This window comes from Salvia hispanica, chromosome 1, assembly GCF_023119035.1.
Source record: "Salvia hispanica cultivar TCC Black 2014 chromosome 1, UniMelb_Shisp_WGS_1.0, whole genome shotgun sequence".
In the NCBI taxonomy this organism is placed as follows: Eukaryota; Viridiplantae; Streptophyta; class Magnoliopsida; order Lamiales; family Lamiaceae; genus Salvia; species Salvia hispanica.
In genome coordinates this window covers 22,239,805-22,265,887 of record NC_062965.1, presented here as the reverse complement: position 1 = coordinate 22,265,887, position 26,083 = coordinate 22,239,805, and the positions used below count along the sequence as shown (strand labels likewise).

The following is a 26,083-nucleotide window of genomic DNA, read 5'->3' as shown; positions in this document are numbered from 1 at the left end:
ATTTGACATAAACAAGATTATATATTTATAAACATGAAAACATTACTACGTACTTTAAAATAATGCTATATAAAATCTTTTGTTCGTTTTAAGAAATTGGTCATATTCTATTAGAATGAGGGAGTAATAGAGTATAAAGATGTAAATAAATAATAGTAATGCTTTTAAATTCAAGTTTGATACTCGTTATTCTCGAAGGAGGAGGGTGAAATACAAAATTGTTACAAAAGTATAAGGGGAAATGCATAAATTTGAAACTTAATGACACACTATGATACAGGTATAGAGGAGAGGGCTCAGCCAGAGGATATGAATGGAGGAACAGGGTCAGAGATAGCTCAGCGGGAACAAGAGGAGGCGGAAGGAAGTGGAAGGCGTGGGAGAACGGAAGCGAGGACACAACGGAAGAGTGGAAGGCAGCGGCGGACGCCCGCGCGCTTCAGAGACTTCGTCTCTTATTAGTCAGTTAATTAGACTTGGATTATTTAATTATTGTTGCTTTCTTTTTAGTATTATTATTATTATTTTGAATTAGTTATTGGGTCGAGCGGATTATAAGCTCCATTACGGGTTTTCTTTGTTGGTTCTTTCCCGGAATGCATAAGAGAGTCGAACCAACCCTAGGGTCCTTAGCACTATAAAAGGGGTTCGTTATTCATTAATAAGATTACGAAAATTATCCCCAAGTTTATTTCCCTTTTATTTTTATCGTTCTTGTTTCTCAAACCCTAGCTAGGGTTGGCCTGGGTTGCTTGACGGAAACATCTTCCGCGAACGGACCGATCCATACTGATACGAGTAATTTTGTATCACACTATATATATCACACTCACGCACTCCATTTCTTGAGCCTCTTGGCCAAAATCCGCACCCCAATTTGGGTAAAAAATCTCCCAAATAACCAATCCAAAATCCCTTTCAACATTTCATTTCGCCTCTGTGCAATCCCTGAAAGCCATTCTCAAATCTTGCTCTCTTTTCCATTAAAAAACCCTACTTTTTTTTCTTGGTTTGTGCCTTTTAGTGCACTTTTTTCATCCGGGCTTTTAAATAAAGTTTGATACTCGTTATGCTCGAGGGAGAAGGGTGAGATATAGAATTGTTACAAAGTACAAGGGGAAATACATAAATTTGAAACTTATGGTAACATTATATATATCACATTACCAATACTCCATTTCTCATCTACAATTAGTAACAGCTCATCTACACACACTCACACACTCCATTTCTCTTCCATCCTTCAATATTTCTTGCTCTCTTTTCCATTAAAACCAACTTTTATTTTCCTGTTCCGTGTGCATTTTTAGTGCATTTAAGTGTTAAAAGGGGTTTCTTGCCACCAATTTCGTGTGTGTTGTTTGTGGGTTTGGTGTAGTTTTGTTAAAAATATAATCTTGGGGATGGAAATGGGGCAGGACATTGTGGTGGCGGTAGCGGCGGCGCCAGTGGCGGTGATGGGGGCTCCTCCGCCGACATCTTTGGCGCCCGGGTTCAGGTTTCATCCAACGGACGAGGAGTTGGTGAAGTATTATTTGAGGAGGAAAGTTTGTGGGATGCCTTTCAGGTTTGAAGCGGTTAGTGAAATTGATGTCTACAAATCTGAGCCATGGGAGCTTGATGGTATGAAAAGATTCAATCTTTTTATATTTTTTAAAGTAATTGTTGCAGATTCATGCTTTGTTTGATGTAAAGCTGTAGTCTTTGTAGATTTCTGTTTTTTCAAGTTTAGATGAAGAAATGAACTTGTGAATGAGTGTTCGTGTGCGTGTGTGCGTGTGCGTGCGTGCGCGTGCATGGTTCGTTACACACATTCGTCGATTTCTAACTAGCTTCTGTATTGTAATGATAATCTTGTTGCCTAAATAGAGTATTCGTTGCTGAAGACGAGAGATCTGGAGTGGTACTTCTTTAGCCCTGTGGATAAGAAGTACGGGAGTGGATCCCGCCTAAATCGCACCACTGGGCAAGGGTACTGGAAGGCGACCGGGAAGGATCGCCCGGTGAAACATAAGAACGAGTCCATTGGAATGAAGAAAACGCTCGTTTTCCACATCGGGCGCGTCCATGATGGAAAGCGGACTGATTGGGTGATGCACGAGTACCGGTTGTGCGACACAGAACTGGGAAACGCAGGCGTTCTACAGGTGTGTATCGATTCCCAGTGATTTTATGCTAACTTTAGAAAAAATAATGAAATTCTTGTCTTTGTTTTGTCAACTAGAATGCATTTGTGCTCTGTAAAATCTTCCACAAGAGTGGCGCCGGACCACCTAATGGGGACCGATATGCCCCGTTTATCGAAGAGGAATGGGATGAGGACGCCCCGCTTTTGGTCCCCGCGGAAGATGAGGTGCGCGGAGATTGCACAAACACCGAACAGGTCTTGTGCATGTTTTGTTCATTTTGGTGCAAGACTCTCTTATGGTTTAGATTGTTGATTAATTGCATCGAAATTTATGTTTTCAAGTAACGAAAATAGATAAAAATGTAAATTAGACGCGGTTAAAAGCACGTTTGTCGTGTGAATTCGAGTTTTTTTAGCAGCATGAGATCTTGTAATTACTGTATTCCTAACAATCTCTCTCAAAATGTTTTGCAGGATGTGCAGCCTCTCGTAGCCCCGGCCGATACCCCCAGCGTCCCTCTCCAGCTGTCGAAGAGGGATCCTGCACCCGAACTGGAGCACCTCTCCCTGGACAACGTCAAGAGACCGAAGCGCGATGATCCAAACTTCAGCATCGCCAACGGATCCGAGGACTCCACCTCGACAATGATGATGACGAAAACCAACTCCCTGCCTGTAGAGATCCCCCTTCTAGAGACCCTAGGCGCGAGCGACAAACTCCCGGGAAGCACGCCCATGTTTAACTCGGCGGAACTGGAAAAATCCGTCCCTCCCGGCTACCTCAAGTTCATCGGCAACTTAGAGAAAGAGATCATCGACATCTCGATGGACAGGGAGAGGCTGAAGATTGAAGTGATGAGAGCGCAAGCTATGATCGACATTCTTCAATCTCGGGTCGATGCCTTAACCAAGGAAAGACGTGAATAGGAACGTCATTTGGGAATACTGAATTTGAGGTTGTTGTAGGTGATCGTATCTCTCTTAAAAATTTCGTAAAACACTTCTGCTCCTCCAAACATCCCAGCTTTCAATTAGGCAATCTAACAAACAGTTGGCGGATACAATCAAGACATTTAGCTAGAAAAAGATGATATTTTAACAAATTATTGCATATAAAAAATCAATATGATTTGCGTATTATTGCATCTGTCCATGGGATAAACGAACCTTTTCAAGAATGTATAATATAACCAAGGTACTAAAAATGAGGTATAAATGCGTATTTAGAAATGATTAGCAAATAAATTGTCAATAAATCAAATGTATATTAATTTTGAGCATATTTAATTTATATTTAATTATTAGACTGATCGTAGCTATTTATTTATTGGGCTTTGATTACAGAAATGGGCCTATGGCTACCAGTTCAATAACTAGGGCCATTATGTGGAATCCAAGAGTCAAAGTCCAATACGATAATTATTTAGTACTCAAATAATACTTCATTCATTGTCAAAAATAATTATTTAATTTTGATATAATCATAAAAATTGTTTATCTCACTGTATATATACTATCTCAATATATTATCACAATATATATTAATTTAATAATCATTTATACTACTTGGCCAACAAATTCTCTACCCTACTCTCGTACTAAATCAATCATTTTTTGTTAAAACTCGTATAGCATCAAATTCGATCTATTTATTTGGGTGGAGATAATAATAATAATAATAATAATAATAATAATAATAATAATAATAATAATAATAATAATAATAATAATAATAATAATAATAATAATAATAATAATAATAATAATAATAATAATAATTACAAATTTAGTCAAGTTCTAGTCAGTTTTATATAGCTTGAAAATGATTTATTAAATTATGAAGTTTTATTTTTTCAATTCTGTCACTTGCATACAATTCGATGCTTTTTTGGTGATGTTCGAAATCACCACAAATCGATTTCTTTTCATACTTTCATTGTTTTAATTGAGAATGAATATTTTAAACATAGTCAAAGATATCATTTTATACTCGAATGAGACAATTAAAACAAATGAAAATTCAAAAAATTATTGTATTTTACTGATCATAATTTGATGAAATGAATATTACTTGTTGTAGTAGTAGTAGTAGAAGATCCAATGGATTACAACGATATTGCTATTTTGACGAACATGCTTGAGTAATTCTAACATCTAATAATTATATTTTGCTCATTTTTAAAACAGAAAACAAAAGTAACTCATATATTAAGGAGAAAATTACAAATAAACTCCTAAAAAATGAGGAAATTACAATTAATGTCAAGAGGACTCGAACTCGGCACCTCATATATTGATGTCTAGGCTATTTTCCTCCCTTTGTCAACAAATTATTGTCCAATTTCTATTTTCGATCATTTATAAAATATTATCGACATTTATTTTTTCTATTTTGGGCGAGTAGACTCTCATACTCAACTAAATCATTATATTTATGCATATTACTACTATAAAATCTATACAAATATAAACTTCCAGTTTTTTAGCATGCCACGTGGCACTGATTTGGGCGGGAAAATGAAGTCTGTTTCTGTTTTCTTTTTTCTTTTCTTATTTCATCCATTTTTTTTTCTTTTGTTGCACTACATATAAAAGCAATTTATGTTTGCAATGTTTGTCTCCTGTTTTGTATTTTATTTTTTATTTAATGGTTTCATTGGTTTGCGTAGTTAAACCTATTCTATTACAAGTTTACGACTAGATACTCCCTCTCCCTCTGTCCCATTAAAAATGCAACATTTTCCTTTTTTGGTTGTCCCATTAAAAATAAAACATTTCCTTAAATGGAAACAACTTTATCTCTACTTTTTCATCTCTCTTACTTTACTCTCTCTTCATTAACTCACAAAACAACACTATATAAAATCCCGTGCCGATTCTCGAATGTTGCATTTTAAGTAGGACGGAGGGAGTATATTTTATAGAACATTACATATATACAAATTTTTTAATACGATTTGAGAGACAAAATTACACCATGATGCAGTGCAATTCCAATCCTGAACACAAATGAAAAATATGTTACCATGCATTCATATATAACATGAACCATATCAAAAAATAATATAGCTTCATTTTCCAACTAAAATATGAATCGGATTGCAATTCCAATCCTTAACACAAATGAAAAATATATTAGCTTTCATACGGATAATAACATGAACCATATCCAAAAATTATATAGCTTCATTTTTACAACTAAAATATCAATTGTAATTTAGGGAGCAGCATTTGTATACGTATTATATGAACAGCCTAATATGAACATTATTTTAATAAAGAAGTATGTTAATGTAAAAATGATTTATATGTTAAAGTATAATCTATTGAGTGAAGTTACCTTTTTTGAAGTAGTGCTTTTTTCATCTTCTGTTATCTACTCCCTCCGTCCCAATAAATATGAAACATTTGGTTTCCGACACGGGATTTTATGCATTGTTATTTTGTGAGTAAATGAAGAGAGAGTAAAGTAAGAGAGAGGGAAAAGTAGAGAGAGAGTTGTTTCTATTTAAGGAAACGTTTCATTTATAGTGGGACAACCCAAAAAGGAAAACGTTGCATTTCTAATGGGACAGAGGGAGTACTTTGTAGAGTATACCAAGAAGGTTAGGCGTGCATCAGCTATTGTGCCTTCTTGCTGTAATGATTGCACCCTTTATTCTCTTTCATTCTCCTTCAATATAAGATGTATTTGGTATCCTTTCTTCTTCCTCTTATTTCTGTCATATTCTGGTGTTATCTTGCAGATATGAAGAGGTTTATAGGCGTGCAACCTTTAGTTTTCTCCTTTTCTATTGGTTGCAGCTACTGTTCTCACTCCTCTATCTTGATAATATTTCATTAGGTTTTCTTCTTTTTATTGTGTATACTCCTGCAAAATAGGGTTAATATTAATAGGGGAACACATTGTATTACTCATTTATTATGGCTGTCAGATGCCCAATTAATAGGCTCTATTTAATATAGATTGCATAAATATTCACAATATTTATATACCTGTTTAGCAGTCCCAATAAATAACCTATATATGAATATTAGCATGTAATTATGATTTGTGTAGTATTTTTTTTAGTTAATTCTTTCTTTTATCTATTTTTTTCTGTTATTTGTTATATGAAAGGTCTTACTAATCATTACTTTTGTTTTCCAAAGCTGATTTATTTATATTCTGTGGTGTTTTTGCAAACATACTTCTATAAATACCATCTTCTTCTTCTTTGCTCACCTTGCAACACATTTCAGACCAACATAAAGTTTATATTCTTCCTTTGGTATATGACTCTTCCTACTTCTGACTATCCTCTGTGATTCGAAGCTCACATACTTCTTATTCCTTATGATTCTTTCTTATTGTTTCTCTGTTGCAAATCCCTTTTATAGTTGATATAATTCTGTTTATACTATTTGGATACTCTCTGATGTATCAGGATCTTAGTTTCTATTAGTGTAATCTTTGCTATATTTCTCTAATTCTATAATTCTCTAATTTGACTATTTTTTATGGATCTTCTATGCTATAAGCAAGCATCTTTATTCTTTAGAGTTTTAATTTACATTCTATCATTAACAGCCTGCAAGCATCTGCTATTTAGATCAGTTGTAATACTATTTTATAGTTGTTATATTTCACTTTTTACTCTGTGGATGTGGATGCTCTCTAATTTTTCTATGGAGTCCTCTAATTTCATCTGTAGATAGATCCTCTATGCTATATGCAGTTATCTTCATTAAGTGGAGTTTTATTGTACCTTACATGCTTATGCTCAATGTTTATACACCAGAGATTCAGCTGTGTTATTTACTTGATAAGGTTACCTGTTTAGGAGCTTTCTTCTTTCCAGCACTTCTTGAATGTCCTTCTTCATTATTAGTTATCAAGCTCCTATTTTGGAATAATCAGTTATCAGTATTGAAGGGGTTGGCAGCGGAAGCGCTAACATAAATCAATTACATAATCATTCTGATCTATTTAGCAGATTATTTTGACAAATTCTATTCGGGTAATTATCACATGTATCATGCTCATAACTCAAATAAAACTTGCTTTAAATTAATTGAAACCTAAAACATGTTTTTCTACGGTTTAGCCATTATACCTTGATGATTCTCCAAAGAATTGAAGATAGCTAGCGCCTTCTCCACGGTAAAATCTTTAGTACAAAACCACGGATCTTCTGTCTGGTTCCCGGACTGTAAACTGATATCAGGGTGGGCTGATCTCACTAGTGTACTATGACTTAAATAAAGAAGACGGAAATCCTTTCCCTCGGAGGAGAGAAAATCGTCCCTATTCAAAGTAGAGGGGGGTACGAAATTTTTTATAGAAAATAAGTGTATTTTCTGTCTCCTTTATTCTCCTATTTATAATAAGTCAGATATTGGGTCCAGACAGGGATCTTTGGAAGACTTTGGATATGGGCTCCTCCAATTAGCTTTTTACTAATTAAATTAAACATAATTTAATATAAGCTTATAATTGGAATATTACGAGCAGCCACTACAGAAGTAATATTGTACTCCCCATCCAAATTCAAAATTATAAGTACTTCGGGTTTCCGTTACTTGATATTTATTTCCCGCGCTTATGATAGAAACATCCATTAATTAATTATTGTCTGCTATGGACTTAATTAATTAATATCTTATTTATTCCAAGAGTGGACTCAACAAGAAATTCTTATTTATTATTCATAGAGTAATTAAACTCCAACTAGCTAGGTTCCGAATAATAAAACCTTATTTCAAGCTTCTCTCGAGGATGTTATCAAACGAGACTCACCTCGCGCACGATTCAACATAATAGCAATCCTAGCACCACTAGATATTAATCACCACTACCCAATATACCAGGCTTATTGGGTTGCGAAAAACCCGCAACATTTTGGTAAGTCAAAGTAGTGCATAATCAATACTGTATGCTCAATGCTAACGTACATTGATTAAGAAATAATAATTTACAAGACCCCGTCTTTTAGTAGATAGCGTAAAGATTGTCTCGCTGTTAGATCTATTCAGTGCTATACCACACCAACGTCATCTTATTTCAGTAAGGCTTAGAAACAATCGGACTGACATTGCAACCTTTCACGATAGGTAGTCTAAGCCTATCTAGGTTGTGAAATTCTTCTTTTTCTTTGTTCAGAACTGACCGTGTTACCTTAAAGTGTACGACGCCCACAACCGGTCTACTAAAACAAAGACTTAGATTTTGTTAAGTTACTTATACATTTAAACATGTAATAAACATCCATTCAATGTAAAACATAACAACATTATGACAAAAATAATCTGTTTATTCCTTTGAAAAATAAAACAAGAGTTTTAATAGAATTCAATCACTCGAAAGGTGATTTCTAGTATACAGACTCTAACACGTTTAGGTTCTGCACCGACTATAGGGCCTTGAATACAGCCATGGTGCCCGATCAATTCCCTATACCCACTTCTGATGAATTGTTTGATGAATTGGGTTCGGCGCGTTTTTTCACGAAGCTCGATTTGAGCATGGCCACTGGGGAGAAGGTTTCGTCGTAATCGACACCTTTCTTTTGGGTGTACCCCTTAGCCACTAGTCTTGCTTTAAAGACTTTAACTCGTCCATCGGGTCCACGTTTACGTTTGTATATCCACTTGCTCCCAATGGCAGTACAGCCTTCGGGTAGGATAGATAAATCGTAGACGTCTTTATCTATCATAGATTGTAGTTCCGAATCCGTTGCACTTACCCATTGGAAATGATCGACATCCGCCTGCGCCTCTGCATAATTCCAGGGATCTAGTACATTGCTGTCCGAGGAGTGATCCATAGATTCTCCCAAACCAATGTACCTTTCAGGCTCATGAGAGACCCTCCCACTGCGGCGCGGCACTACAATATTAGGTGTAGAAGTTGAAGGTTCGGGAATTGGTTGTACAATCGGTACTTGTTCTTGGTTAATGGAACTTATGACTGAAGTGAGCTCTTCAAGAGCCACCTCACTGTTGGGTTTATGATTTTCTAACAAAGTCTTCCTCTAAGAATGTCGCGTGAGTACTCACAATGACTTTCTTGTCTCGGAGACTATAGAATTCATAAGCTTTTGATCCTTTGGGGTATCCTATAAATAAACATACATCTGTCCTTGAGTCCAGCTTAGTTGGATCATTTTCCAAAACATGAGCTGAACACCCCCATATCTTGAGATGCTCTAGATTGGGCTTGCGCCCATTCCACAACTCATATGGAGTGGCAGGAACAGATTTTGACGGTAAATTGTCTAAAATATGGCTCGCGGAAAGCAAGGCATGTCCCCAAAACGAAATAGGCAGTCGTGCATAACTCATCATCGATCGGACCATGTTTAACATGGTCTTATTCCTTCTTTCAGCTACGCCATTCTGCTGGGGTGTGCCCGGCGCAGTCAGTTGGGATTCAATTCCCTCTACCGATAAGTATTCCAAAAATTCGGCACTGAGGTATTCGCCTCCGCGATCAGATCGCAGGCTTTTGATACGTTTTCCATGATACGTCTCAGCATAAGCCTTAAACTCCTTGAACTTGTCAAAAGCTTCAGACTTAAAACGCATCAAATAAACATATCCAACTTTCGAGTAATCATCAATAAAGGTGATGAAATAGCGAAAGCCGCCTCTTGCCTCGGTTGACATTGGTCCACACACATCAGTATGAACGAGTTCTTGTACTTCCTTGGCCCTATTACCTTTCACCCTAAAAGGTCTCTTAGTCATCTTGCCTTCCAAGCAGGATTCACACGTGGAAAATGATTCAGTATCGAGTCCTTTAAGAAGGTCTTGATCCACGAGAGTTTAAATCCTCCTTTGGTGGGCATAACCAAGTCTAAGGTGCCATAAGTACGTTTCGTTCATTGAACTTGAAGGTTCCTTTCTTTTCTTTGAAATTTTCGATGCATTATTGAGTTCTAATTTGCGATTATTAAATTGTGTAGATATGATTGTGTACAGATTGTTTTCCATGATACCACGACAGATATAAGAACCATCTTTCTTAATAACATAACTCTCATTAAAAGAAATCGAATATCCATCCAAAACCAATTTAGAAACTGAAATTAAATTTCTTCTAAAAGAAGGTATCAACAAAACATTCTTCATAACCAAAAATCTATCACTACTGAAACGCAAATGTACGTCTCCCACTGCTACGGCCGCCACTTTAGTAGCGTCGCCCAGCTAAACTTCGATCTCACCATCATATAGCCGTCTTGTCACCTGCATTAAATCAGGATTAAAACAAATATGATCAGTCGCTCCAGTGTCTATAACCCAAGTATGAGATGAAGTCGAAGCCAAACATGACTCGACAAACATACCTGTAGCCTTGCCCTTTTTAAGGCAGTTTGGCTTCCAATGCCCCTTCTCTCCACATCTGAAACACTTTTCCTGTTTGCTTCTTTCCCGACCTCTTCTTTCTCTTTCCCTTAGCTTCCTTAGGTGTGACCTGATTCGTCACTTTCTTCTTTCCTGCGCCAGGCCTAGGGCCAGAGGAACGATGTGACGAACTAACATCGCAGCCTCAGCTTGGTTCATGAGATCCTCTGCCGACTGAAGTTCAGTCAACAACTCAGCCAAGGTGTAATTTCTCTTGTTCATCTCAAAGTTGAGCTTGAACTGCTGAAAGCTAGGGGGCAGTACTGATGAGTCTCGTTCTAAGCCTTGTTTACTGGTCAGTATAACGTGCTTTATTGGATAATATCTGTAAAATAGTTGCTAAAGTGTGGAGGTTGAGGTACTAAATCAGGAGGAAAGGATCAGAAGGAATTGGCGTGAAAAAGCAGCAAAAAGTGTGCAACTGGTCAGTATGACAGTATGACAGAAAAGGTGCAAACTGGCCAGGACGGATGCTACGGAACTGGACACGAGAAGGAAGGACTTGCTTGGAACAATCACCTACTAAAGAGGGGCAAAGTTGTCGTTTCGCATGAAGAGGAAACCCTAGAAATTAGGGCAAGCCACCCTATAAATAGGAGTTGAACATAAGGAGACTTATCACTTTATCATCACTTTTGACTTATCACTTTTATCATCACTTTGAGGACATTTGTGGGAGAATAGCTCCATTAGCTCTAAGTTCCACTCTCTAAATCCAGCAGCCTGCCATGAAGATTCCGGCCACCAGCCGGCGGGGAGTCATCATGCTTGAATCATTCCAGCCGCCGTAGTCCAGTTCCAGTTTCAGAAGAAGCCATCAGCCATTTACATGCTTTCTTTTAATGCTTTCTTAGTTTAAGAACTTGTTTTACTTGCATTTGACTCGGATTTCAGTAGTTAATCTGTTTGAAGCATCTTTTGGTTTGAATGTTTGAATGAAGTTATGTTTTATGGTTTTATCTGAGTTTCAACTTTGTTATTGCTTTAAATCTCTCTAGTTAGCTAGATCTGATAGTTTTATGTTGTTTAAGTGCTTGAATCTGCCTAGCTTAGTTAGATCTAGTCATTCCTTGAGTTTTACATGTTTTAATCGGTTTAAATCTCTCAAAAATGCATGGAATTCGTTTCTGCTTGTTTCTGTCACCCTGTACTGTTGACCAGTATGCGTAAATTTCAGTTTTTCTTGCTTTCGTTCTCAATTTCAAGTTAAATATTGCATTTATGAATTTTTGAGCTTGAGCATTCATCAATGGAGTTTGTTAGATCTGGTTAGTTTAGCTTGGTGAAGAAGAAAATGTCACAATCAAAGATATGTTGCTTTAGTTACTTTTTTCTTTTGAACTTGCACTTTTTTCAGCTTTTCTGCAAACCCAGCAGCCAATCTGCCAGCATGTCCTTTGATTCCCTTTACCTTTTGTTTAGCCATTTTTAGTAAGTTTCGTCTAGGAGCTTCTCATATGCATAACTAGGTGTCCAACTTTCACATTCACGTACACATCCAGTAGCATTAAGCATTTAGTTACCTACTGGTCAGTATAGGTAGAGTCTCATTTTAATTTTACGCCTAGGTAGAACTCAACCCCAAAAGCGTGGTAGCTAACCAACCCTTCCAAAATGTCTTTGCAATTGCACTTCGCCTACATCCATCTCTATGGGATCGACCCTTACTCCACTATACTAGCCAGTAGAAGTGGGTTGAGGTATTTTTGTTGACAAGAGGTTTTAGGCACAAACCCAACGACATAGCTAGGTCTAGGTACCCCCTGGCCAGTTGACACGCACACACATAGAGTCGCCGCCCCAATATAAAACCTCGTCCTTGTCACATGCTCTGAAGGATGATAGTAACTTGTGACTCGGCATCAATGACGCCTCCCAAAACCTCAATTTGATTGAGGTGCCTCATCATCTCGAGGACATGGTCCCTCACAGACAAGTCTTCCTTCATAGTCTTGCACATGATACTCCGAAAGGCTTAAGACTTAGCCGTTCGATTCTGAGTACCAAAGAGATTTGTGAGATTTTGCATGATATCGGTGGCAGTCGCCATGGCGGCATGCTGATGTCTAAGCACTGTTGACATGAAGGCCAACATATAACACTTAGCCATCTCATTCGCCTTATGCCACCGTCTATGCGCATATCGCACTGCCTGCGCGGCGTTAGCCGCCGGCACTGGGTGCCGTGGAGTAGTGAGCACAAATATTTACTCATCAGCCGTGAGAACGATGTCCAAATTTTGTTTGCATTCTATGTAATTTTGGCCCTCGAGATTGTTTTCTTTAAGAATTGCAGAAAGAGGATTGAGTGACATGTTGACGATTTAGTTTGCACTGCAAAACAGAATATTTACTATTTGTCATAAACTTATGTGATGAAATTGAGGAGATTAACCATAAAATTTTCAAATTCTCACAACTGTAAAATTTAAATTTTGTACCCTCAAGCAGAGGTCAATACGCATTAAAATTTTAACATTTTTACAGGTCACAACACCGACGAATAGTCCAGAGACCGCAGCACGGAATGGCCGCCAAATGTTGCCTAAGCACGACCATCAGATTTAGCATTACAGAATTTCGTTTCTACAACACAATCCCATAACAATACTCATGCGTTAATAACAAGACCAAGCTATCTCGTAAATTCTGTTTGAACTTCTGAAACTTGTAATTTCTGAGGATTATTGTCCCCACAACATGAGTGGCGATAATATTGGAAACTACTTTTTAGTCCACACTATTTACATATAAGAAGTCCACCGATACGAACTTGCTATTTCTTAGGATTATTGTCCCCGCAGCATGGGTGGCGATAAGATTCAGAAATTACCTTCATAAATTGTGGACCAATCGATGGAGACCATATACAAACTTAGTTCGTAATTATCGCTTAGATATTTGATTTATGGTTTTTCATTAATTATCCTTAGTCATAGAGCAAATTAAAGGCTTAATTAAATTCTGTTGGTATTTAATAAACTGGATAATTAAATCTTTTATAATCTTTTAAACATCTTATTAAAGGATAATATATTAATTACTAAAGTTTAATCCATATTCATGTCTTTTATAAAATATATCTAAAATAATTAATTATTTATATCTTTGACTGACATGAATAAATAAACTTTAAATTAATTCCTTATTAAGATTGGGAAGAGAATAATATTTTATTATTTAATGAAATCCTACATATCTATCACTATTAGGATTCTAGATATATAATATAATTAGGAAACTATTAAATTATTCTTGTCCATATCTATTAAATCTAGGGAAATCTTTCCAAATATTTTATTTCTATTAAATAATAATATTTTAATGATATCTTTTAATTTAGGAATCAAATAATCATTAAAATAATATTTCATCGTTGTCTCGTGATCGAGGTTCGCACGATCAACGACGACGAAATTTCTGACGAAGATCTCGCCGGAACGGCAGTTGGCCGTCCAGTCTTCGACGGAAACCCGCGAACAATGTCGCATCTGCTTCCTTCACGGCGTGAAGACGCCAAGGAATCCCTCTGACGCCGTCTTCGATCACGCGTCCAACGCCGCGCTGCTCCGGTGACTTCCCCCGCTCCGGCGATCACGCGCGACGCAGCAGCCGCTTGGAATGGTGTGGCTGCTCTCGGTCTCGCGTCGATAGGGCAGTATCGTACTAGGGTTAGGGCTAGGGTTAGGGTTAGGTTTAGGGTTAGGGTTCTGGGCGGTAGAACCGCCGCTGCTCTCGGACGAGCAGCGGCTTCCGTCAGCCACCGCCACCGTCGACTACCGTCTGTTCCGAAGAGAAGGGCGCTGCGGTCTTGCCGGTGTCGTGGACGAGCCCTTGCTCGTATTCACGTCGCCGCATGATCGCACCTTAACTCCCACTTAATCGGCGCGATTTGCTGGAGTTCGCCGGCATCGGAGGTCACACCGGCGGCGCGCACGAGTCCTTCCTCGTCTGCGCGTTGCCGATTGATCGCCGCCGCTGCTCCCACTCGCTCGATTATTTAGACAAATTCTATTTAGCAGATTATTTAGACAAATTCTATTCGCGTAACTATCACATGTATCATGCTCATAACTCAAATAAAACATGCTTTAAATTAATTGAAACCTAAAACATGCTTTTCTACGGTTTAGCCATTATACCTTGAAGATTCTCCAAAGAATCGAAGATGGCTAGCGTTCTCCACGTGAAGATCTTTTAGTAAAAAACCACGGATCTTCTGTCTGGTTCCCGGACTGTAAACTGATATCAGCGTAGGCTGATCTCGCCAGTGTACTAGGAATTAAATAAAGAAGACAGAAATCCTTTGCCACGAAGGAGAAGAAAAATCGCCCCTTTCTAGAGAGAGAGAGGGCCGAAAATTTAGAGAAAATAATAAGTGTATTTTCTGTCTCCTTTATTCTCCTATTTATATTAAGTCACATATTGGGCCCAGACAGGGATCTATGGAAGGCTTTGGATACGGGCTCCTCCAATTAGCTTTTACTAATTAAATTAAACCCAATTTAATATAAGCTTATAATTGGAATATTACGAGCAGCCACTACAGAAGTAATATTGCACTCTCCATCCAAATCCGAAATTATAAGTACTTCGGGTTTCCGTTACTTGATATTTATTTCCCGCGCTTAAGATAGAAACATCCATTAATTAATTATTGTCTGCTATGGACTTAATTAATTAATATCTTATTTATTCCAAGATATGACTCAGCAAGAAATTATTATTTATTTATTATTTGTGAGATTTTGCATGATATCGCGGCAGTCGCCATGGCGGCATGCTGATGTCTAAGCACTGTTGACATGGAGGCCAACATATAACACTTAGCCATCTCATTCGCCTTATGACACCGTCTATGCGCATATCGCACTGCCTGCGCGGCGTTAGCCACCGGCACTGGGGGCCGTGGAGTAGTCAGCACAAATTTTTACTCATCAGCCGTGAGAACGATGTCCAAATTTTATTTCCATTCTATGTAATTTTGGCCCTCGAGATTGTTTTCTTTAAGAATTGCAGAAAGAGGATTGAGTGACATGTTGACGATTTAGTTTGCACTGCAAAACAGAATATTTACTATTTGTCATAAACTTATGTGATGAAATTGAGGAGATTAACCATAAAATTTTCAAATTCTCACAAATGTAAAATTAAAATTTTGTACCCTCAAGCAGAGGTCAATACGCATTAAAATTTTAACATTTTTACAGGTCACAACACCGACGAATAGTCCAGAGACCGCAGCACGGAATGGCCGCCAAATGTTGCCTAAGCACGACCATCAGATTTAGCATTATAGAATCTCGTTTCTTCAACACAATCCCATAGCAAAGCTCATGCGTTGATAACAAGACCAAGCTATCTCGTAAATTCTGTTTGAACTTCTGAAACTTGTAATTTCTTAGGATTATTTTCCCCACAGCATGAGTGGCGATAATATTGGAAACTACTTTCTAGTCCACACTATTTACATATGAGAAGTCCACCTATACGAACTTGCTATTTCGTAGGATTATTGTCCCCACAACATGGGTGGCGATAAGATTCAGAAATTAGCTTCATAAATTGTGGATCAATCGATGGAGACCATATACAAACTTAGTTCGTAATTATCGCTTAGATATTTGATTTATGGTTTTTCATTAATTATCCTTAGCCATAGAGCAAATTAAAGGCTTAATTAAATTCTGTTGGTATTTAATCGACTGGATAATTAAATCTTTATAATCTTTTAAATATATTATTAAAGGATAATATATTAATTACTAAAGTTTAATCCATATTCATGTCTTCTATAAAATTTATCTAAAATAATTAATTATTTATATCTTTGACTGACATGAATAAATAAACTTTAAATTAATTCCTTATTAAGATTGGGAAGAGAATAATATTTTATTATTTAATGAAATCCTACATATCTATCACTATTAGGATTCTAGATATATAATATAATTAGGAAACTATTAAATTATTCTTGTCCATATCTATTAAATCTAGGGAAATCTTTCCAAATATTTTATTTCTATTAAATAATAATATTTTAATGATATCTTTTAATTTAGGAATCAAATAATCATTAAAATAATATTTCATCGTTGTCTCGTGATCGAGGTTCGCACGATCAACGACGACGAAATTTCCGATGAAGATCTCGCCGGAACGGCAGTTGGCCGTCCAATCTTCGACGGAAACCCGCGAACAATGTCGCATCCGCTTCCTTCTCCCTCTCGCCGGCGTGAAGACGCCAAGGAATCCCTCTGACACCGTCGTCGATCACGCGCCCATCGCCGCGCTGCTCCGGTGACTTCCTCCGCTCCAGCGATCACGCGCGACGCAGCTGTCGCTTGGAATGGTGTGGCTGCTCTCGGTCTCGCGTCGCTAGGGCAGTATCGTACTAGGGTTAGGGTTAGGGTTAGGGTTAGGGTTCTGGGCGGTAGAACCGCCGCTGCTCTCGGACGAGCAGCGGCTTCTGTCAGCCACCGCTACCGTCGACTACCATAAGTTCCGAAGAGAAGGGCGCTGCGGTCTTGCCGGCGGCGTGGACGAGCCCTTGCTCGTATTCACGTCGCCGCATGATCGCACCTTAACTCCCACTTAATCGGCGCGATTTGCTGGAGTTCGCCGGCATCGGAGGTCACACCGGCGGCGCGCACGAGTCCTTCCTCGTCTGCGCGTCGCCGATTGATCGCCACCGCTGCTCCCACTCGCTCGATTATTTAGACAAATTCTATTTAGCGGATTATTTAGACAAATTCTATTCGCGTAATTATCACATGTATCATGCTCATAACTCAAATAAAAGTGTTACCTTAAAGTGAATGACGCCCACAACCGGTCTACTAAAACAAACACTTAGACTTTGTTAAGTAACTTATACATTTAAACATGTAATAAACATCCATTATATGTAAAACATAACAACATTATGACAAAAATAATCTGTTTATTCCTTTGGAAAATAAAATAAGAGTTTTAACAGTATCCACTTTTATAAATCCAATTGGGCCACTTTTATTCTTTGTTTGGGTATTTTTTTAGTATATTGATATTTATAAAATTGTTGTATAATTTTAATTAAAATTTTTTTGTCTAAGCTATTATAAAGATAATCTATATATTAATATTTATGAATGATTTGAACACACAAGACTAAATATTTAAGAGAATATGCATTTGTTAAAAAGCATCTATCTTAGAAGAACATCGAGTGCTATTCACTTTTAACAACATAAATCTTTTGAATTTTTTTACCGTAAAACGTATAAAATTATCAATCTAAAAGCTTATGTAATCATTCGGATAAAGGTTTCTTACATTTTTTTTTCTAACATTCGTCTCAAACAAATTCACTTAAATTGTGAAGTTTGACAACCTTTTGATAATAAATGTTAAAAAACATTTATCATAAAATCGATGGAGTTATCCACCATTAAAACTTGATTAGAGTTATGCGTACCAATTCATAGAAATTAATATAATCATTTCAAAAATAGAAAAGGAGAAAAGAATAAAGAAGCAAAAATATATTACTTCAAACATTAATCACAGATACATTGTTCCTCCACATTAACAAACTTCACGTAAATTTGTGTCTTATTAAGATATCTAGATATTAAACATTCGACCCAAACCAAACCAAAATCCCAAAATTTAGAAAAATATGGACGCAATCTAATTCAATTCCACCATCTCAACTATTTCTAGGGCTTAAACTCTGAATTTGAAGCCGTATTCGGAAAATGGCATTTTCTTTCTCCACTGGCTCTCCTCCTTCATGTCCTTTTATTACACTATATTTCATGATTGAAGGATCGTTAATAGTAGCAATATTTTCTTTAAGTAACAGTTTATGATTTATAATTATATAAATCATATTTTAAATATAAAATGGTTCATTTGTTATATTGATCATTTGTTTTGTAAATCTTTATAATCTTTTGAATACAAAATATAAATAGTTTCTATTCTTGATTTTCAATAATTATTACTTATTTCCTATATATTCCTTATTTTTATTTAATTTGTTTTAAAGATATTTTCTTATTTTTTGAAAATCACTTGGCCTGTACATAACACGGGTGGTAAAACTAGTTATATATAAAAGTGAGACATGGAGTACATTTTAATAACTTTTTCCACTGAACTTTCTTTACAATTTTTAAATCTGCATCTATCATATATGGACAATATTTCGTGGACAGAGGGAATAATATTTCTTTGAATGATATATATTTAGAAAAAGATTTGTAAAAAAAAATAGAAAATGAGGGAACATGCATTTTCAAATTTAAAAAATGAACGACTCTTCACATAGACCATTTTGAGGGATACTTTTGTTCACGTGGTGAAATTTGACTGTTCACATAATCTCTATCACGTGTAAAACCACTCTTCAATCATTACAAAAATCTAAAAGTTAGAAGTAGTATAATAGTGGCATAATAGTAGTACTTTATTTTAACTTTTTCATAATGTAATCTTCTACTATAACAGAAATGCATAATTTCATTAGATACTATTCCCACAGTTAGGAGTCTCGTTTTTTCATTTTAGTCCGTTCATAAAAAAGGTCACAGTTTATAATTATCATAAATGTTAAAAGACTTCATATTTCACTAACTCATTCTATTCATACATCATTTAAAACTAATAATATAAGTGAGACTTCTATTTCATTAACTTTCTTCCATCCATTTTTTTTAATATTTCTTAAAACCCGTGCCAAAAAGAAACGGATCTTCTATTCATGGACAGAGGGAGAGGGAGTAGCTAGCAATGTTTATAGTTTGAATCCGAATTATAATTGGGGGATTGACGAATGGTGAGAATCGAATTTTATAAATTCCACAAGATAGAAGGTTACACTGCTTAGTGCTTTACTGTCTCTAATGTGATACAGTATATTTTAATTTCTTTTTCAAATAGAGTATTTGTTATTATAAACAAAAATAATTTATAGGATATATAGGAGAGAAAATTCCCTAGTCCATGTATACCACATGACAATCTTATTTGGTATGCTTCACTAATAAAATCTTGCCAAATGGAAATGCATAGCATACATGGCCAAATGATTATAATGACATAATATGATGTGTTAAGTAAATTTATATAATTTCCATGTATAAAATAATTATATATTGTACTTAAATGATTATTATACTGCACCACCAATTTATTAATCGAGACTATTATTTTTTATATTGATATAAAAATATATATTTTATTTATTTATTTATAGGAATATTTATCTTTTTATTGATATATACATAAATTTTATCATATTAAAATCGCACACAATAGGTTTAATATATGAATGACTATACAGTACTTCTATTTTTTTTAATCATTACACATAAACTATATAATTATTATATGTTAGATTAAAATACTAATTAAGATAGTTAATAATAAAATGATCGGATGGATTTTATACAATAGACAATATATGAATAAATTTAATATGAATTTAAAGAAATAAAAATACTACTACTATTTATTAGGATATTTAAATGAAGGATTACAATCTTATTTTGTGCAATTAAAATAAAATTATCTTGATAAAAAAACATATCTAAGAAGATACTCTTTACTAGTCATAATTATATCGTCTTTAATTTATAGTTACTTAACTGTAAAAAATAATTATATAAAAATAAAGATAAAATTAAACATATATAAAGATATAATAAATTATTAAAAAATAATCAATAATATATTTACATGACTAAAAATAGATCAGATTTTAATACCTATGATTCTAGAAAATTAAGTGATAGAAATTTAAAAAAATGAATAACTATTTAAAAAAACATTATACAAAAAGAGTGTGCCTATCAAATCTCAATGGCAGATGACTTTTTCAATTGAAATGAACTATATTAATAATTTAACGTATTAGGTATATATATATGGTTGTTTACGAAGTACTGTATATCGAAATTATAAAAATTTCCTAAAAATATCATATTATGCTATTATAATTATTTGGCTATGTATACTATACATTTCCATTTGGTAAGATATTATTAGTGAGGCATATCAAATAAGATTGTCATGTGGTGTACATGGACTAAGGAATATTTTCTCGAAATAAAATGAAAAGTTAATGAAATCACGCTTTATTAATTAATAATGATAGTTGATTTTAAATTATATAGCTTATTTCACAAATGAAGGAAATCACAAATGGTAAAGCTTATTTCACTATACATATTTTCATAAACAATTAATTTCTGTAACCCTATTTTAATTTGTTATAATAATGATTCATTAATATGATAATTTTTTTAAAAAATATACTAAGTCAATTTGTAAAATATCTTCCACACCACGTCTATAGTGTCAAAGTATCCACTTAATTTTATTAATTTAGAACAAGATAAATATTCTTAAATATGTTACAAATTGCAATATTAAATTTAAAAAGGCACCATAATAAACTTAGTTTTAGAATTCCAGTCATATGTGACATAAAAGAAGATAGTGATGATCAGTAAAAAATAAAATAAAAAATGATGCTGTGCTGGATGGTAAGCATACTATTTAGTGAATGAGGTATTGTTATTAATTATTTTAGTACATGTTAAATTTGTGGTAAATAATGATACATTAAATGATTGACATCAAATAAAAGTAGGTCTGAGGTTTCGTAACGGATTTGCAATAAATTGCTTCAATAGAACTTCATCGTAACTTTATTGCACAAAAATTATTTTATTCTTCAAATTATATTATTTTCATTTTTTTTTGTTTTTGGCATGTTGACTCACATCACATGCGAGTCACTTTCATATATGCCCCCATGCGTAATCTTTGATTTGTTTTCTTTACTATGAAAGTCCAAATTTCAAAATAATTGTTATATAAGTATATGTAAATTATATTTATTAAATAAATTATTGTCTGTATGCATTTTCAAATTAATTGTCACACAATCTAATTAATTGAAGATCTATGTTTTTTTAATTCGGCCCCACCAACCTCGGTTTTCTTCATTGTGTATGACTCGTGATTTAAATACATAATCTACTAAAATGTTTTGCAATTATTATTTAACACATTAAATTATTTGGTTATGCGTAGGACAAATTATTAGTATCTGAACTTATTATACTGACATAATTTACAGAATGAAATATTTTATTTTTCTAGATATAGACTTACTTGTTTTCTATTTAAACTAGACATTTTCTATATAGCACGAGATTCTAAATGAAGTTGTTAATAAATTAAAATCAAAAAATAATTAATTAAATATTTTAATTGGAAGAGAGAATGAAATACTAATTTTTTGCTAAAAATAGAATTTTTTTTGGAACAAACTAACAAATATATGGACATCAACGAATGGTTAGGATTTTAGCTTGTAGACTTATTTAAGTATTAATTTTAGTTAAGATTATCATTTTAGTAAACCTAAATTTATTTATTAGTTTCAAATCAAATCCAAAACCTAGTACATCTATGATCCTATTAAAAGAGGTGAGCCTATATATCCAACAATGTTCATAAATAAGAAATTTTCACTATTTATTAATAAATTTAATTCTTGCACGATTTCACTAATAGCAAGTTAGAGTCGGTTCAAATTATTAAGTTTATGCTTTCCTCCCTTATAGTATATTTGCCACTCTTCTTCGGCTCTCGCTTCCTTAAGCTACTTTATCTCTTCATTTATATCTATCTCGTGATTATTGCCAATTATTTTTCTCGTAACCATTACCGACTCCTTCGACATTGATGCTGATTTTTTTGACGTTGTCGATACTCCCTTATTCATCCTCTAATTTTCTACCTCATGTCTATTAAATTTATGAAGCCTTGTTTTTATATTTTTCTCACGCCCCATCGTCGAAATCTTAACTCACCAGTCGCCATTGTATATAATCAAATTTGTTTCTTTTTAAATTCTTATAACTTCCATGTACTGTATTATCGTCATTGTATATGATCAAATTTGTTTCTTTTTTAATTCTTATAATTTCCATATATTATCGTCAATCTAACCAAAGAAATTATAGAAAATAATCCTCAATTCAAAAGTTATGTAATTGTTATTTATGACATTTTCTCTCTCTCATGGAAACTATCGATTAAATGAGAAACAATGTCAACTATTATAAATGACAATCGTATTTTCAAAAATAATTGAAATTGAATATCATAATTATAAGCTGCCAAAACTACGGAATATTAGTCCAACTAACAAAGTATAATGGAAAACTAAGAACAATAAATGGAAAATCGCAATAAATGTTTCTTTCATAAATAAGAAAGAGGGTGATTCCTTCTCATCCCCAAATAACTACTCATAAAAAGACAAGAATGGAAAACTTTTCGCGAATAATTTAATATTTATTGAATTGTAATCCAGGTAGGACTATGGCAACGGTATAAATCACAATATAACTTTCAAAATATTTATCCTAATTTTTCAACAATTAATTTATTCTATTTTATAATAAAAAATACATTATTCTATTGACACATCAACAGAAGTAATCAGTAAAAAATATAAGTTTTTATTTTAAAAATTAAGAAATACTATAATCACAAAATTACATAGTTTTTTTAATTCATATGATTTCACAAACCGTTATCTAAGTCGCACGCTAAATAAACTATATGTCTGTACAATAATTTGTAAGCCCATACAATAGCTTAAAATTTTACAGAATACTATAAATCGCACAATACGACAAAGTTTGTGCTTTTGCTCACAAAAATCTGCAACGGTTATCTTCAGTGTACCCGTAGTAAACTATGCCTCCACGCAATAACTTACGAGCTACGTAAAACGGATAGACCATATCTTAGATACCAAACGTGAGATGTAATCAACCCAATAATCAAACAAACCTAATAAAAGGAATTATATAGGGTTTCATAACATATCTCATGAAATCGGAATTCGTTGGTTGCAGAAGGTCGCCGCCGACTTGCTGACGTTTTCGGTCGCCATTTAGGTTTAAATAATGTAATCCCACAACAGAAAATGGTTGAACCGGAGGCAAAGAGATAAAATAGGTTTAGAGGCTGATTTATATAGTTTCCATTACCATCGACAGATAGTGGAGGTCGACAGTGCATGTTCGACCCGACGTAGGTCTATCCCAGATTCATAAAAAAAAAACTCATTTTATACCCATAGAACTGTCACATTTTCATTTTAATCTTCCCAAATAAGATTGTATATTTATAGAAATGAAAATAAAATTATTATTTCTTCATATTTTTAAAATAAAAGTTTAATACTCGTTATTCTCGAGGAAGGAGAGCGAGATACAGAATTGTTACAAAAGTAAGGGGAAATACATAAATTTATAACTTATGGAAACATTATATATAACACTACCAAAACAATATTTTCAATTAGTAACAGCTCATCTACACACACTCACACACTCCATTTCTCTCAATTTTTCTTGCTTTGATATCGATTTCCGTGTCAAGCAAGTATCCTTACCACACACCACAGTCTCTCATTTCTTCAGCCTCTTGCCCAAAATCCACACCCCAATTTAGGTAAAAAATCTCCCAAAAAACCAATCCAAAATCCCTTTCTACATTCCATTTCTCCTCTGTCAATCCCTGAAAGGCATTCTCAAATCTTGCTGCTTTTTCCATTTAAAAACCCAACTCGTGCCACTGGGCAAGGGTACTGGAAGGCGACTGGGAAGGACCGCCCAGTGAAACACAAGAACGAGTCCATTGGAATGAAGAAAACACTCGTTTTCCACAGCGGACGCGCCCCTGATGGAAAGAGGACTAATTGGGTGATGCACGAGTACCGGCTGTGCGACACAGAACTGGGAAATGCCGGCATTCTACAGGTGTGTATCGATTCTCAGTCGATTCTCAGTGATATTATAGTATTAACTTCAAAAGTAATGAATCCTGAAATAAAATTCCTGTCTTGTTTCTTCAATTAGGATGCATTTGTGCTTTGTAGAATCTTCCAGAAGAGTGGCCTCGGGCCACCTAATGGGGACCGATATGCCCCATTTATCGAAGAGGAATGGGATGAGGACGCCCCGCTTGTGGTCCCCGGGGAAGACGTGGAAGATGACATGGCAAACGGCGATGAAATGCGCGGAGATTGCACTAACATCGAACAGGTCTTGCACTTCGCTTCTTTTCCTTGTGCATGCTTTGTTCATATTTGTGCAAGACTCTCTTTTATGGTTTATATTATTGATTAATTGCATCGAAATTTATGTTTTCGATCTGTCCCATTAATTATTTCGATCGTTTTACACATTTAAAATCGATAGAAACGAAAATTGGACGCGAATAGAAGCACGTTTATCATATGCTACTGTACTTTATTTGTTTATCGTGTGAAATCGAGTTTATTTAGCATCACGAGATCTTGTAATTACTGTTTTCCTAACAATCTCTCTCGAAATATGTCGCAGGATCCGCAGCCTCTCATTGCTCCGCTCCTGCTCACGTACCCGGCCGATCCCCCCTGCATCCCTTTCCTGGGCAAGAGGGATAGGCCCGCAGTCGACCCGGAGCCCCTCTCGTTGGACAACGGCAAGAGACCGAAGCGCGATGATCCAAACTGCAGCATCGCCAACGGATCCGAGGAGTCCACCACGACGAGCCAATGCCGTTCCTCGACAATGATGATGACGATAACCAACCTCCCGCCTGTAGAGATCCCCCTTCTAGAGACCCTAGGCGCGAAAGACAATCTCCAAGGCAGCACGCCCACGTTTAACTCGGCAGAACTTGAAAAATCCGTCCCTCCCGGCTACCTCAAGTTCATCAGCAACTTGGAGAACGAGATCATCGACATCTCGATGGACAGGGAGAGGCTGAAGATTGAAGTGATGAGAGCGCAAGCGATGATCAACGTTCTTCAATCCCGAGTTGAGGCCTTGACCAAGGAAAACGCGGAGCTCGAAAGACGTGAATAGGGATGTGACGATGTAGCTGTCGCCCTCCTCGAGTTCTAGTGTCGCGTAGTAGTTGCCGGCCCTTCGTCTCCGACGAGCCACATTTTTTTGTGCCGCTGCTTTTGATTAGAACAGGGAGAAGGTAGTTTCAGGGATTTTAGATCTCTCTCTACAGTTTAACTGGGAATGAAGAATGATGGAATTTATGACAATGCAATTTTATTTTTTTAAAATAAAATTGGTTTATTTTGTGTTGCCTGAAAATATTTTTGTTAGGTTTGTGGTATGAATGAGCATGTTTATTGTGATTATTTTGGCTGACATAGTGAGATTTGGTTGATGCACACTGTTGTGCAATCTCGGGAGTTAGATGCCGTTTTGCTCGAGCTTGGTTTGCTTAGAATCGAGATATGTTTCGAGTTTTATAGTGAGATTTTGTTGATATGTACACATTGTGCAATCTCGGCGCAATCTTGGTGAATTAAATGTCGTTTTGCTTGAGTTTGGTTTGTTTAATATCGAGATATGTTTCGAGTTTTATAATTGAATAAATGCGTCGAGATGAACGTCGATTTACTCGAGCTTAGTTTGTATTTCATTGTAATGTATTTTGAAATACTATGAGATTGGAATTAGGAATAAAGAGGTATGCAATAGGA

At 35.2% G+C, this 26,083-nt stretch overlaps 1 protein-coding gene across 1 annotated transcript; it reads left to right on the top strand.

Annotated features, from left to right (window-relative positions):
- The first annotated feature begins 1,409 nt into the window (after positions 1-1,409).
- Positions 1,410-25,636, top strand: LOC125190295 (NAC domain containing protein 50-like). The gene is made up of 5 exons (XM_048087566.1): positions 1,410-1,623; positions 1,870-1,982; positions 24,189-24,353; positions 24,453-24,638; positions 24,939-25,636. The coding sequence occupies exons 1-5, from the start codon at positions 1,410-1,412 to the stop codon at positions 25,443-25,445; spliced, it is 1,185 nt and encodes a 394-aa protein (XP_047943523.1). The 3' UTR covers positions 25,446-25,636.
- The last annotated feature ends 447 nt before the right edge of the window (positions 25,637-26,083 follow it).

Excerpts from the sequence above, each read along its gene's own strand:
- LOC125190295 (XM_048087566.1), top strand. The coding sequence starts at position 1,410 with ATGGGGCAGGACATTGTGGTGGCGGTAGCGGCGGCGCCAGTGGCGGTG. Across the intron at positions 1,624-1,869 it reads TGAGCCATGGGAGCTTGATG|AGTATTCGTTGCTGAAGACG; the intron begins GTATGAAAAGAT and ends TTGCCTAAATAG. Across the intron at positions 24,354-24,452 it reads GAAATGCCGGCATTCTACAG|GATGCATTTGTGCTTTGTAG; the intron begins GTGTGTATCGAT and ends TTCTTCAATTAG.